The following is a 14,340-nucleotide window of genomic DNA, read 5'->3' as shown; positions in this document are numbered from 1 at the left end:
TTGTACTTAACCTGGTGCTGTCCCTTAAGCTGCATTACCAACATTCCCTGTAAATGAAGGTTTGAGAATTTAAGCATACATTTCATGAGTTTCACTGCTCCTGTGACTGAGACTATACATTTCAATTGCTGGCAGACCACAGCGGTTGACCGTTCACAGCAAGTAACATGCTGATTGGTGGTCAACCAGCCCGTACTTACATACCACAGAACACCATGCAAGACCATAGATACAGGAGCAGAAATAGGCCATTCAATGAGATCATGACAACTCTGATAATCCTTAACTCCACTTTTCTGCCCTTTCCCTGTAACCCTAATTCCCTTACTGATTAAAAATCTATCTATCTCAGCCAAGCCTCCATAGTCATTGAGTCATACATAATGGAAAAAGACCATTCCGTCTAATTTATCTATTCAGACTAAGTTTCCCAAAGTAAACTATTCCCATTTACCTTCATTTCGCCCTGGCCCATATGCCTCTAAAAAGTTCATAATCACGTATCTAGCCAAATGTATTCTAAATGAGGCCTCTGCAGTAAAGAATTCCACAAATTTCCTACTATCTGGAGGAAGAAATTCCTCCTTGTTTTTGCCTTAAATGTGAGACCCCTTATTCTGAGATTATTGTGTCTGGTTTTAGATTCTCTCACAAGGGGAAACAATCTTACCACATCTACTTTGTCCAAAAACCTGATTTTGTGTGTTTCAATAAGGTTGACTCTCATCGTTCCAAATTTCAATCAGTACATATCCAACCTACTCAAATTTTCCGCATAAGACTGTTTTTCCATACCTGGTATCAGCCTAGTGATAACAAGGTGTGGAGCTGGGTGAACACAGCAGGCCAGGCAGCATTAGAGGAGCAGGAAAGCTGATGTTTCGGGCCTACACCCTTCTTAAGAAATTTCTGATTTCTGAAGAAGGGTCTAGGCCCTAAATATCAGCTTTCCTGCTCCTTTGGTGCTGCTTGTCCTGCTGTGCTCATGCAGCTCTATACCTTGTTATCTCAGATTCTCCAGCATCTGCAGTTCCTACTATCTCTCATCAGCCTAGTGAACGTTCTCTGGATTGCTTTCAATGCCAGTATATTTTTCCCTAGATAAGTGGTCCAAAAATGTTCACATTATTCCAGATGTGACCTGACTGGTGCCTTGCACAGTTGTAGCAAACTATCCTACTTTAAAATGCAATTCTCTTTGAAAAATAGGCCAATATTCCATTTGCCTTCCCTATTAATCGCTGAACTTCTTTACCAGCCTTTTGTGATTTTTGGTCAAGGACTTCCAAATTCCTCTGTTCTGTAGATTTCTGCAGTCTTTTGAACAGTCTTTATTCTGCTTTTGAACAACACTTGGCAAATAATCCAGATTGTGCACAGAATTACACAGAAATTCAGAAGTGTCCAGACCTGAAACATCAGCTTTCCTGCTCCTCTGATACTGCCTGGCCTGCTGTGTTCCTTCAGCTCCATACTATATTATCTTGTTCATACATTGCGTATTTTTCATTCGAAAATTGTTCATGGAGACTGACAATCTCTACTGCATTGCCCAACAATCAGTGTCTAGCTGTTTGATATGAGAACTGAGATTGACAAGTTAACTGTTCCTGCTGCATCTTCACACCAACAATGGCCTAACCCATCAGAGGCCTGCTCTCATGTTGTAGCAATTGGTGATTCTTTTTCGAGTCTGGCTTCTTGCACCCTCATCCTGATAACTACAAAGCAAAAAGCTTTGGTTTTGCCTCTCCTTTTAGCAATGTTAAAGTCAATTAACAGTTAATTGCTGAGAATATTCTTTGTTGATTTCCAAATGACTGCATGCCTCTGGCTATGTTGTTTTTATGACATGCAGGGAAAAGAATTAAACAATTACTTTTCCTTTTCACAAAATAAAATTTATTTTGCAGCTAAAACAAAGGGTTGCGTTGTTGCAGAGACGTGCACTGGTTCCTACATTTTCCTGTGTGCAATCCAATCTAATACTCACAATAAAATAAAGATGCTGCTGTAAAAAGCCATAGAACATTATGTAACAAAATAGTACTCTTTAATACAGAGCACTTGTGCATCTCCTTAAGGCCACAGAGTTCATATTTAGGTCAGCTGAGAGAATGTTAGATAAACCCTAGGTTATTGTATTCAAAGATCAAATAAGAAACTACATAAATAGTGTTTTTGGAAACATGCTTTGTTTCTTTTTCTCTTTCTTTTACAGAAAATTGTGTATCACACTTGAAATATCAGACTAATATTGATCATTTATCAACATACTGATTATATGTGTACTGAGGCACTGTTGAATTGGTTTCTTATAAATGGGGCAGCAACTGAGTAGGACAAACTCCCTCCACAGCTCTGCCCATTGACCTGTTAGAAAGTACAGTATTAGAGGCTACTGTTGACATGCATTTATGTGTTCAGTTTTGATAGAACAACATTGAAAAATTGACAATAGGAATTTGGCTGTAATTCAGTCCCCATTTTCAAGTGTTAGATATGTTGGTTTTAAAAAGATTACATTACGATTTGTAACAAACAAAGCGTGGAGCATAATATGATGCAAAAGATCATCTCTACAACACAGGCTGCAAAACTGAATTATTATAGCAGTACCTCTATATTTTATGAAAAAAGCATATCACAAGAGGCCATTCAGTTCATCAGGTGCACACCATTTCTGTTTTGACTCTTTAATTTGTATTAATGACCTATTATACTCTCAATATCCAATTGAATAAAGAAATTCAGAAATGAAACCAGTAGGTTTTGAGGCCTATCAGTACTTGAAATTTAACGTACTGTCTTAAAGCTGTGGCCTTTATTTGGTACTCTTTTGAAGTTTTACACCGTTCCTTAATTGTAAGTCATCAGCTTTTCCTGCTTGTTGACATTAAAACCTGTAACTTCTACCAGCAAGTCGGATGGTGGGTGCAGATACAGTTATAATGTTCAAAAGACATTTGGATAAGTACATGAATAGAAAGGGTTTGGAGGGACAGGGACCAAATGCAGGCAAATGGGACTAGTTTAGCTTGAGACATGGTTAACATGGACTAGTTGGAACGAAGGGTCTGTTTCCATGCTATATGATTCTAACCCTCAGCACCAAAGGTCACAATAACAGAACACTGATGTATAACAAAGAACTATGGTTGCTGGAAATCTGTTTGTGTGATTATATACCTTTTTAAAACAACTAATTAAAAGAATAGAGATTTAACATGTATCGTCTATCCCTAACTTCCCTTGAAAACATGGACCTGTGGCAGTCTGAGTGGTGTGTCTGCACCTGGTGGGGATAGAGTTTCAGGATTATGAAGGAACACTGAAATTGTTCCAAGCCACAATGTTGTGAAAATAAAAGTGGTCCTTGCTGCTGATTCCCATCTGGTTGCTGTCTGAGGACAGCAACCAGATGGGAATCAGCAGCAAGGACCACTTTTATTTTCACAACATTGTGGCTTGGAACAATTTCAGTGTTCCTTCATAATCCTGAAACTCTATCCCCACCAGGTGCAGACACACCACTCAGACTGCCACAGGTCCATGTTTTCAAGGGAAGTTAGGGATAGACGATACATGTTAAATCTCTATTCTTTTAATTAGTTGTTTTAAAAAGGTATATAATCACACAAACAGATTTCCAGCAACCATAGTTCTTTGTTATACATCAGTGTTCTGTTATTGTGACCTTTGGTGCTGAGGGTTAGAATCATATAGCATGGAAACAGACCCTTCGTTCCAACTAGTCCATGTTAACCATGTCTCAAGCTAAACTAGTCCCATTTGCCTGCATTTGGTCCCTGTCCCTCCAAACCCTTTCTATTCATGTACTTATCCAAATGTCTTTTGAACATTATAACTGTATCTGCACCCACCACTTCCTCTGGCAGTTCTTTCCATACACAATCTACCCCGTAAAAAGATCGCCCCTCATGTCCTTATTAAATCTTTCTCCTCTCAACTCAATATTAAGTTCCCTAATTTTGAAATTCCCCACCTTAAAGAAAATTACTTTGGTAATCAAGTCAATCTATCTATGCCCCTCATGATTTTATAAATCTCTACAAGTTCGCCCCATAACCTCCTTCACTCCAGTGAAAAAAGTCCCAGCCTGTCCAGCCCCTCCTTATAAGTCAAACTCTCCAGTCCCAGAAACAGCCTGACAAATCTTTTCTCAACCCTCTCCAGTTCAATAATATCCTTCCTTTAATAGGGTGACCTGAATTGCACACAATACTCCAGAAAAGACCTCACCAATGTCTTGTACAACCTCAATATGATATCCCAATTCCTATATTCAGAGGTCTGAGCAATGAAGGCAAGTGTGCTGAACCATCATGTCTACCTAAAACACATAATATACATAATTCAAAGAATTTTGTATCTGAACGACTAGGTCTTTCTGTTCTAGAACACTACCCAGGGCCCTGAGGTCTTCTTGCAGAGTTTTGCGAGTCTTCCTGATTACATGAAGGAGGGAAGGCCACTGTGGTAAAAATGTCACACGATGTTTGCCACTCAATACAGGAGCCGGTGCAAAATTGTACAATAATTCCAATTATGTACATGAGGGGAGGCAATAGCCTTGTGGTATTACGACTTGACTGTTAATCCAGAGACCCAGCTAATGTTTTGGGATCCTGGGTTCGAATTCCACAATGGCACATGATAGAATTTGAATTCAATAAATATCTAGAATTCAGAGCCTAATGATGACCATTGCTGACTGTCGGGAAAAGTCCATCTGGTTCACTAATGCCTTTTAGAGAAGGGAACCGCCAATCCTTACCTGGTCTGGCTATATGTGACTCCAGACCCACAGCAATGTGGTTGAATCTTCTGGGCAATTGGGGATGGGCAATAAATGCTGCCTAGTCGTGATCGATGCCCTGATCCCGTTAATAAAGCAAAAATAAACAACCTCATGTTAGGCTGTACTGTTATTGGTAAAGAATAAATCTATTTTAAATTCAACAAATGACGAAAACTAAAAAAAAGCGGATCCCATTGATGAATGAAAAAAATTGAGCACAAACTACAACTCCAACATTCCTGGTGACCCTGTCATTCAGCCTGATAGCTCTACGCGTGCGCTACGACTACAGCTGCCACAATCCTTCGCGTCGTCCGCAATTGAACTACGTTTCCCAGAGGATGGTAGACTTTACGTCAGACGCCGGATTGGCGTCAGGACGCAGAGTCCAGGCAGCAGAAAGAGGGCGGCTGCAGTTCAAGATGTCGGAGCGGGCGGGAAGCGGTGCTGCCGCTGCAGCTGCCATCGCCGCTAAGGAGAAGCGCAAACTGCAGCTGAAACGCTGGCGGGGTTCTTGCACCGATTTAGAACCGGGCGAGCCGCGGTGGCTGGCGGGTGCCGGGGCAGTCAGTGGTTCGAGCCCAAGGCGGGTGAGGTTCGAAGCGGCTGCGGAGTTCCTAGCGGCCTGCGCCAGCGGGGACGCGAAAGACGCCGAGGAAATGCTGAGGGGTGGCGCCGACGTGAACTGCGCCAACACGGACGGAATCAGCGCCCTGCACCAGGTCGGAAAAACTGCGCCTGCGTGGCGACGGCAGCCGCGGTGCGCATGCTTGATAGTGCCGGTAGATTCGGGGAGCGCATGTGTGATAGCGTGCGTTTATCGCGGTGGACTCTGGGGAAGAGTTCCGTTTCGGACTTGCTCCACTTAGAAACGATGTTCTGGTTATGATCAGGACTACATCTCCCGCCGTGCACTCGGGTTTCCGCATCCAGGGAACTTGTTGAAATATTTACGTGCATGTTCCCAACTTTAAAAATGTTATAAGTGTTGCTGCTTTCTCCAGAATATCAAAGCGAAACATAGCCCTGAGTTATAAATTGAAACTTAGAAGACAGGAATAGGTGTTTTAAATAGTCATCACAACGGTAGAATATTAATTCTGAGAGTAAAATAATCAAATGTCTCGGGTGGGGTGGGTTGACATTTTCAGAATTGAAATTAATTATTGTCGATGATGATACATGTTCGTCCCGGCTTGATCGGTCGTAATCTGGCCGGTGTCGCTACTTCTGAGCTAGGAAGCCTGGGTTTAAATCCCATCGGAGATAGAGATAGGCAATAAAACCTCAAACCAGGTCAATTAGGAAATATTTAAGAGCTGAATGAGTCCCCTTTTGGTGATTTGTATTTTATTCTATTTCTCTACTTTAAAAAAATTGAATATATGTTCCTACAGTTTTTTTAATATTTCATTGATTACTTGTAATGGTTTGTGAAAAGGTGAATTAAGCAACTTGTTCATTTGGGATATTTATACTACAGAGTAGTCAGCATCTGTGAAGACATTTTAAAAAAAAATCTCTGCTAAACTTGGTCCTGCAATGTGAGTCGAATGGGTGTGGGTATAAGTCTTCACTCCAAATGCTTCAGTGATGCATAAATTGGATGTGTTGTAGTTATTTGTCTTGAAAGATGGAAGATTAAGAAGACTTGATTAAAAATCTTAAATTATAATGAAGGATCTGTATAGTCTAGATAAAGAGAAGTATTGCTATTGGTAGAAGAATCGAGAATGTAGAGGCACAGATTTGAGGTCACTGGCAACAGAAACAACAAAGATGTGAATGTGTTTTTAATACAGTGAGTGATTTAAGATGTGGAATGCTGAGTGTGGTGGATTCAGTTTCACTTGAAGTGGGAATTAAATTATTATCTGTAAAAGAATATGTAAGAGTACAAGAAGGTGGGGGGATGACTGTGAGTGAATTGCTCACTTGTAGAGCTGGGCCGACGTGATGGATTGAATGACCTCCATTGTGATGTAACAGTTATGATCCTTTTGAAGCTTCAGACTTCCTATCCTCTCCTGCATCAAAATATTCAACTGCGTGTTTAATTCCATTCCTGGTGTTGCCTTTCCATATCTCTGTGAACCAACTTCAGCCCTGCGATATTTCCAGAGCTGTGTTCTGAATTTTGGTCTCTTGAGTAACCCTGCACTGACTTTACTCCATTACAATCGGCCATTCCCTTAGCTATCTAAATGCTAATGTTTTTGAAATTTCCTTCTTTAAACCACTGTGTTTTCCCTCCAGCTTAAAATTTCCCTCTTTGACCAGATTTTTGGTCACTTGCCCAAATAACCACTTCCTATGCTTGGTATCAGCTTTACTGATGATGCTCCTCTGGTAGTGTGGAACATTTTTGCTGGCTTAACATTCAATATAAATGCAAGTTATTACACACCAGCAATTCCACATCAAAAGTAATAAATTGGTTTGCAACACTGAAGATAAGGTTCTAGAGTAATGCAAGTCCTGTCTGTCCTTCATTTAATGTTGATCGATCTGCTTACTTTCAGTAAATTTCATCTTGTCCTTACTGCTCGTTGCTTCTCCCCTGAACCAACTGCATCTGTCTTAATCAGATGAATTAAGACTAATGCAAATACATTTTGTTTGCTTGATCCAATGTACTGACAATCCACCCCCTCCCCATCTTTTGTATTTGGCTATGATTCTTCTCAGCTTTCAACTCTGCAATCTGTTTCAACTCCTACGTTCAAGTAGCAATCTTCTCTGAAAATCTGCTTCAAGATTTCCCTGACTGTACATCAAAAAGGTGTCGATGAGGCGGGGTTTCTGTGTTCTGTTTTCTCTCTTGCACCATCCCATTCAAACGTAACACCCTGCACTCCCCAATGTAGGTCAGGAAGCAAAAATGACTTTCAGATCAGCTACAATGTCAATTTAATTTCAAAATTAGTTTTTAAATTCCTCCATGGCCCCTTCCTGCTCGCCTCCTATCTCTTGTGGAACCTTGATCTTAATCTTTCCATCTGTAGCTCTCCAGGAAGGAGAATTTCAAAGATTCACAGCCTTCTTGAATGGAGACATTTCAGTTACAAATGGTTGACCTTTTTACTTTGAGACAATAATTTTAGACGTGGAGCAGATGTTTTTTTCCCTTTTGGGGCAATCTAGTATCTACAGTAATAAATTTAGGCTAAAATGTAGCCAATCTTTAAAATAGAGATTTAAGAATTACTTCTCTGAAGGGGTCAGGAACCTGTGGAACTTACTGCCACAGAGAACAGTGCACGTAGGAATTATCGTGGACCTGGGATGTTTAATAAATTTTAAAGAGATGGTAGATTTTTATTAGTAGGTTATGCGGTTATTTGGAGTGGGCAGGAAAATGGAGTTGAGGCTGCGATGAGATCAGCTATGATCGTATTAACGAGGAAGTAACCAAGAAGATTGAGTGGTAGACATTGTTTACTTGAACTTTAGTAAAGCCTTTTGACAAAGTTCTCTATGGTACACTCATTAGTAAAGGTAGATCATGAGATTCACTGTGAGCTTGCCAATTGGATATAAAACTGGCTTAAAGGCAGGACACAGACCAATAATTACAGAGGGTCATTTTTTTTGGACTGGAAGCTTGTTACCAGCGGTGTTCCACAGGAATCGGTGCTGGATTTATTTCTGTTTTCCATTTATATAAATGATTTAAATGAGAATATGCAAAATCTAGTTAGTACGATTGCAATTGACACCAGGATTGGTGGTATAGTGGACAGTGAAGAAGATTGTCTAAGGTTACAAATAGATTTTGGGTCCGTGGACTGAGGAGTGGCAGATGAAATTTAATTTTGGTAAATATGAGGTACTGCATTTTGGGTAAGTCTTATGCATTGAAAAGTAGAACCTTGGCCAGTGTTGTAGATCAGAGATCTAGAGGACAAGTACATTAATTATTTCAAGTCCATGTCATGTGTAGACAGGGTGGTCAAAAAGGTGTTTAGTGTGCTTGCCTTCGTTGCTCAGACCTTTGAATGTCGGAGTTAAGAAGTTTATGTTGAGGTTGTACAAGATGTTGGTGAGGCCTCTTCTGGCGTATTGATCTGGCCGCCCTGTTATACGAAGGAAATTGTTAAGTGGAGAGTTCAGAAAAGATTTACTAGGATGTTGCTGGGAATGGAGAGTTTGAGTTATTACAAGAGGCTGAATAGGCTGCAACATATTCTCACTGGAGCAGAGGAGGTTGAGGGATGACTTTGTAGAGGTTTATAAAATCATGAGGGGTATAGATAAGGTGAATGGTAAGTATCTTTTCCCTCAAGTTGGAGATTTTATCACTAGTGGACATATTTATGAGAGGAGAATGATTTAAAGAAGACATGGGCAATTTTTTTTACATTGGTTCGGGTGCGGAATGTACTTCCAGAGGAAGTGGTGGATGTGGATACATTTACAAAGTTTTAAAAGACAGTTTGATAAGTACGTGAATAAGAAATGTTTGCAGGGATAGGAGCCAATCACAGGCAGGTGGGACTAGTCTGGATTATGGTTGGTATGGGTTGGTTATATGGAAGGGCCTGTTTCCATGCTGTATGGTTTGTGACTCTATAAATGGTGCAGCAGACTTGGGAGCTGATTTGTCTGCTCCTGCTTAAGATTGTCTTCCTAGTTCTAGACTTCCCTCAGATGGGGAAAAATATCTTCTCAGCAATTACCTTCCTGATCACCACTCATTCCTTTCAACTTCTAAGTTTATTGGCCTGTTCTTCTCAACCTTTTTTAAAAATCTGGAAGCCTCTATCCAAAGGAATCAACCTGGTGAAACTTAATTGTACCCCCACTTTTTGACCTTCATTAGAAAGGGTCTAGAGTGACACCATCACTGTGTCACATCTGGGCCAAAAGTTGACATCCCACCAGTTCCAGAGATGTATCAAACTTGTCAGAACTGGTTCATTTCTCAAGTTTCTATCCTTCAGTCAGGATGCCAAAACTGCATGTGGTCTTCCAAATGTGATCACGTCAAAGGCCTGTATAATTCCAGTAACATTGCTTTACTCTGCTACTCTGGCCTCTGTGTGATTTTAAAAATTAACAAGCAAATTTGCTGTACCTGCATATTAATTTGTTTTAGTGTGATTGCTCCATTCGGACAACCAAATCCCCCTCAATACCCACGATTGACTAGTTTTGTCATCATGTTTAAATAAAAAATGCTCTTTAGGTGCTTACACCTCATTCATAACATTTCTTAGCCACTTAAATTGTACTCCTTTGATCAACCTTTTGGTTCTTCTCCCTGAATATCAGATTATGCAACTCAGCATCAACGTTTACTTGATAACACACATGAAGCTCTTTGAAGCATTTTACTATGTGAAACGTGCTGTTTAAATGAAAGTTGTTAGTACTGAGCTTGACTGTGTCCCAACTGTCGACCGGTTGTTGACAAAGCATTGCAACATTTCTGCATATTTTGTGTGAAAATACTGCAGCAGCTATTGTCACTTGCTTGCAACATCAGGTTGACTTGCACACTCAATTCAGCGGAAGCCTTGCAAGGGGAGGTTGTTACGGGCGAGGGCATGCAGGAGTGTATTTGTGGTTGTGTCACTTGCAATTTAAACAAACATGATTTATTTTCTTCTGTGTGACAGCACTTGATGTTCTCAGCAAGCATTAGGAGGAAGAGTTTTGTTTTTGCCTTTTGTAATCTTGCTGTTCTTTGCAGCTGTGATTAGGGTTTGACTCCTTCCAACTTCCCGCCTGGCCTTGGATGCCAAACACTACCCATTATAATACCAAGCCACACAGACTATTTAGTTCCAGGTACAATTTGTGCTGTGCTTCCTGATTTCTGCTGATTTGGGGCTGTAACTACTTCTCTAACCTTGGTTAGACCACATTGAAAACAATTGATTGCCGTTACAAAAAGAATGCAGAGGCATTTTGAAAGGGTGGCATGGTGGTAGTGCCCCTCTTTTTTTTTTTCCCCCCCTCCCCCACCAAAAAAAAATCCAGAAGGTCTGGGTTCAAGTATCACCTGTCCTGACAGTTTCTTTAACCTGAACAAACAAATTTATACAAAAGTAATGACAGAAGCATTGGTGAAAAGGCAAAAGAAAGATTTGTTGGAATAATAATGAGAGTTTTCACCTTTTTTTCAGGAAAATGAAACCTGTTAAGGCTCATTCTGCAGAAAATTTGAAGCTCGGGTAACCTGATAAATATGCCTCTTACAAAGGGATTTTGATTCTGTAATTTCATTTGAACTATCTTCCTACTGCACAGTAGGATATCGTTGAACCATCATGTCTGCACCATGAATGATCAATTCACTTAATGCTACCTTCTCCCCAAAACTCTGCGTTCTTTCCTTTTCAAAATAACTTAGTTCTTTTGTGAAAGCCTTAATTGAGTGGTAGTAGAACAATTAATCAACTCGCCAGAGGAGAGAGCTCCACAAATATCCCAATCTTCAATAATGGGGATACCAGAACATCAGCGAGAAAAATAAGGCTGAACCACTTCCAAACAACTTCAGCCGGAAGTGTTGAGGCAGATGATCTGTCTTAGGCTGGGAGCTCTGGAAGAGACTAACTAATGCCAATATTTTGTCAATTAAGTCCATCAGTTCACGTGGAGTGAAACAGCCCTGGGTACTTGAGTGGCTATGGGCCTTGCCAACATTCCAGCGGTAGTACTAAAGACTGTGCTGCAGAATGTGCTGCACCCTTAGCCAAGCTGTTCCAATTCAGTTACAACATTTGACATCGACTTCACAATGTAGCAGATTGCCCAAGACACAGAAGACCAGGATATGCCCAACCTGATCAATTGTTGCCCTACCTGTGTGCCCACATTGGCAAAGTCATAGAAGGTGACCTTGGTGGTTCTATCAAGCAGCATTTGCTGAGCAATAAACTATTCGCTGACATGCAGTTTGGATTACCCTATGGACTCTCAGCTCCTAAACTCATTACAGTCTTCAACATGGAAGCAGCACAGATTTATATGTGGCAAGACCTGGATAATGTTTGGGCTTAAGCGATGAAGTGCCAGACAATGGCCATTTCTAACAAGACAGAATGTAGCCATCTCTCCTTGACTTTCAATGGTGCTACTTTAGCTGAGTCTCTCTCACGATTAAAATCCTTCGGGGTTACTCAGAAGTTGAATTGGACCAGCCTCACAAATACTCAGACTGGAAATTCTGATTCTAACTACTTTCCTGACAGTCCAAAACTTGTCCACCATTTTGACTAAACAATCAAGTTTGTGTTGGCAAACACTTCAGTGGCCTGGATACATCCTGACCTGGCAGTATTCAAGAAACTATATTCCAGGACACACATACATCCTTGATTAGCCAACTATTCACCAACTTAAACATTTGACCACTTCAGTTGCAGCAATGCATACCACACAGGTACAACTTACCAAAGTTCATTCAAGGCATTTTCCAGACTAATGAACTCTACCACCCAGAAAGACAAAGACAGCAGCTGCAAGTGAGCCTCGCTACTGCCTATTTCCATCCAAGCCACTCGCCATCTTCACCTAAAACGATATCCCTGCTCCTTTGCTGTCACTAGATCAAAATCCTGGAACATAGTTCCTAATAGGGCTGCAGTGATTCGACAAGGTGGCTCACCATCATCTTCTCCAGGGCATTTGGGGATGGGGACAACTAATGCTGGCCTTTCCGTATTGCAATTTAGTTTTATTTAAATGGTTGTGAAATTGGATCCTAGCCTGAACTAATACCAGCATGAGAAAATGTTAGGGAAATTAAGTCTCTTGCTTAACATTTTTTTAATTGTTCTTTTCAGGCATGTATAGATGAAAATTTGGAAATGGTGGAGTTTTTGCTGGCACATAATGCCAATGTTGACCAGCCGGATAATGAGGGATGGACACCACTGCATGTGGCGGCGTCATGTGGTTATTCTGAAATTGTCGAGTAAGTTTTAACAAACTTTCCTCGGATTTTAAATTTACCCAAGTGTGATAAGTGATCTTTTTTTCTTCAAGTCAACAATTGAGAATGTGTGAAATTTATCAGGTCTGCTGAGGACCCTAGTCAGTCTGGTGACAACAAGTGATCCTTTGGAGTTTTGGGGCAAAGCCTTGCAATGCACCTGATTAGGTTTGTGTGGGTAGCTAATGATTCATTGGTAAACTCAAGCTGCCTTTTGGTGATGCATTGATGTGGGTGTGAGGAATATGAAGCAACTGTGGTCTGGTTTTTTAAGTGTGTCAGTTTCATACTAGGTGTGAAAGGTTTTTCTATTTTTGCTCAAAGTACAAAAATGCCAGTTGGCACAGTTTATCAATGCTGCAAACATGGGGCTGTGTCTGAAATAGTGCTGATTGCCTTTTTACCAGTCTGCAAAGTTGCCATAATCCTACCAGACAACAAGGCTAATAAAGTGTGAAGCTGGATGAACACAGCAGGCCAAGCAGCATCTGAGGAGCACAAAAGCTGACATTTCGGGCCTAGACCCTTCTTCGGAGAGGGGGAGGCGGACCAAAGATGGAGAGAAAAGAAGATAGGTGGGGAGGGGATAGGTCAGTCCAGGGAAGATGGACAGGTCAAGGAGGTGGGATGAGGTTAGTTGGTAGGAAATGGAGGTGCGGCTTGGGGTGGGAGGAAGGGATGGGTAAGAGGAAGAACAGGTTAGGGAGGCAGAGACAGGCTGGACTGGTTTTGGGATGCAGTGGGTGGAAGGGATGAGCTGGGCTGGTTGTGTGCAGTGGGGGGAGGGGACGATCTGGGCTGGTTTTGGGATGCGGTGGGGGAAGGGGAGATTTTGAAGCTGGGGAAGTCCACATTGATACCATTGGGCTGCAGGGTTCCCAAGTAGAATATGAGTTGCTGTTCCTGCAACCTTCGGGTGTCATCATTGTGGCACTGCAGGAGGCCCATGATGGACATGTCGTCTAAAGAATGGGAGGGGGAGTTAAAATGGTTCGCGACTGGGAGGTGCAGTTGTTTATTGCGAACTGAGCAGAGGTGTTCTGCAAAGCGGCCCCCAAGCCTCCGCTTGGTTTCCCCAATGTAGAGAAAGCCACACTGGGTACAATGGATATGGTATACCACATTGGCAGATGTGCAGGTGAACATCTGCTTAATATGGAAAGTCATCTTGGGGGCCTGGGGAGGAGGTGTGGGGGCAAGTGTAGCACTTGCTGCGGTTGCAGGGGAAGGTGCTGGGTGTGGTGGGGTTGGAGGGGAGTGTGGTGTGAACAAGGGAGTCCTGGAGAGAGTGGTCTCTCCGGAAGGCAGACAAGGGTGGGAATGGAAAAATGTCTTGGATGGTGGGGTCGGATTGTTGATGGCAGAAGTGTCGAAGGGTGATGCGTTGTATCCGGCGGTTGGTGGGTTGGTGTGTGAGAACAAGGGGGATCCTCTTGGGGCGGTTCTGGTGGAGGCGGGGTATGAGGGATGTGTTGCGGGAAATGCGGGAGACATGGTCAAGGGCGTTCTCGACCACTGCGGGTGGAATGTTGTGGTCCTTGAAGATCTTGGACATCTGGGATGTGCAGGAGTG

General features: G+C 41.8%; 1 protein-coding gene and 1 long non-coding RNA gene across 3 annotated transcripts in view; one reads left to right on the top strand and one right to left on the bottom strand.

Moving 5' to 3' along the window:
* The window catches only part of LOC125447270 (uncharacterized), a 137,702-nt gene extending 132,206 nt beyond the window's left edge, over nucleotides 1-5,496 (bottom strand). The window contains exon 1 of the long non-coding RNA XR_009443025.1: nucleotides 4,799-5,496. This is a non-coding gene — a long non-coding RNA (uncharacterized LOC125447270). The remainder of the gene's footprint in view (nucleotides 1-4,798) is intronic.
* The window catches only part of LOC125447265 (protein phosphatase 1 regulatory subunit 12C-like), a 72,595-nt gene continuing 63,476 nt past the window's right edge, over nucleotides 5,222-14,340 (top strand). For both annotated transcript variants that reach the window (XM_048521552.2, XM_059640562.1), the window contains exons 1-2: nucleotides 5,222-5,544; nucleotides 12,619-12,749. In XM_048521552.2, coding sequence (XP_048377509.1) covers nucleotides 5,245-5,544; nucleotides 12,619-12,749 — 431 coding nt within the window. In that variant the 5' untranslated portion in view covers nucleotides 5,222-5,244. The remainder of the gene's footprint in view (nucleotides 5,545-12,618; nucleotides 12,750-14,340) is intronic.

The sequence above is a fragment of the Stegostoma tigrinum genome, chromosome 38 (genome assembly GCF_030684315.1).
Source record: "Stegostoma tigrinum isolate sSteTig4 chromosome 38, sSteTig4.hap1, whole genome shotgun sequence".
In the NCBI taxonomy this organism is placed as follows: Eukaryota; Metazoa; Chordata; class Chondrichthyes; order Orectolobiformes; family Stegostomatidae; genus Stegostoma; species Stegostoma tigrinum.
The sequence above is the reverse complement of the archived record's forward strand: the minus strand, read 5'-3'. Positions and strand labels throughout refer to the sequence as shown.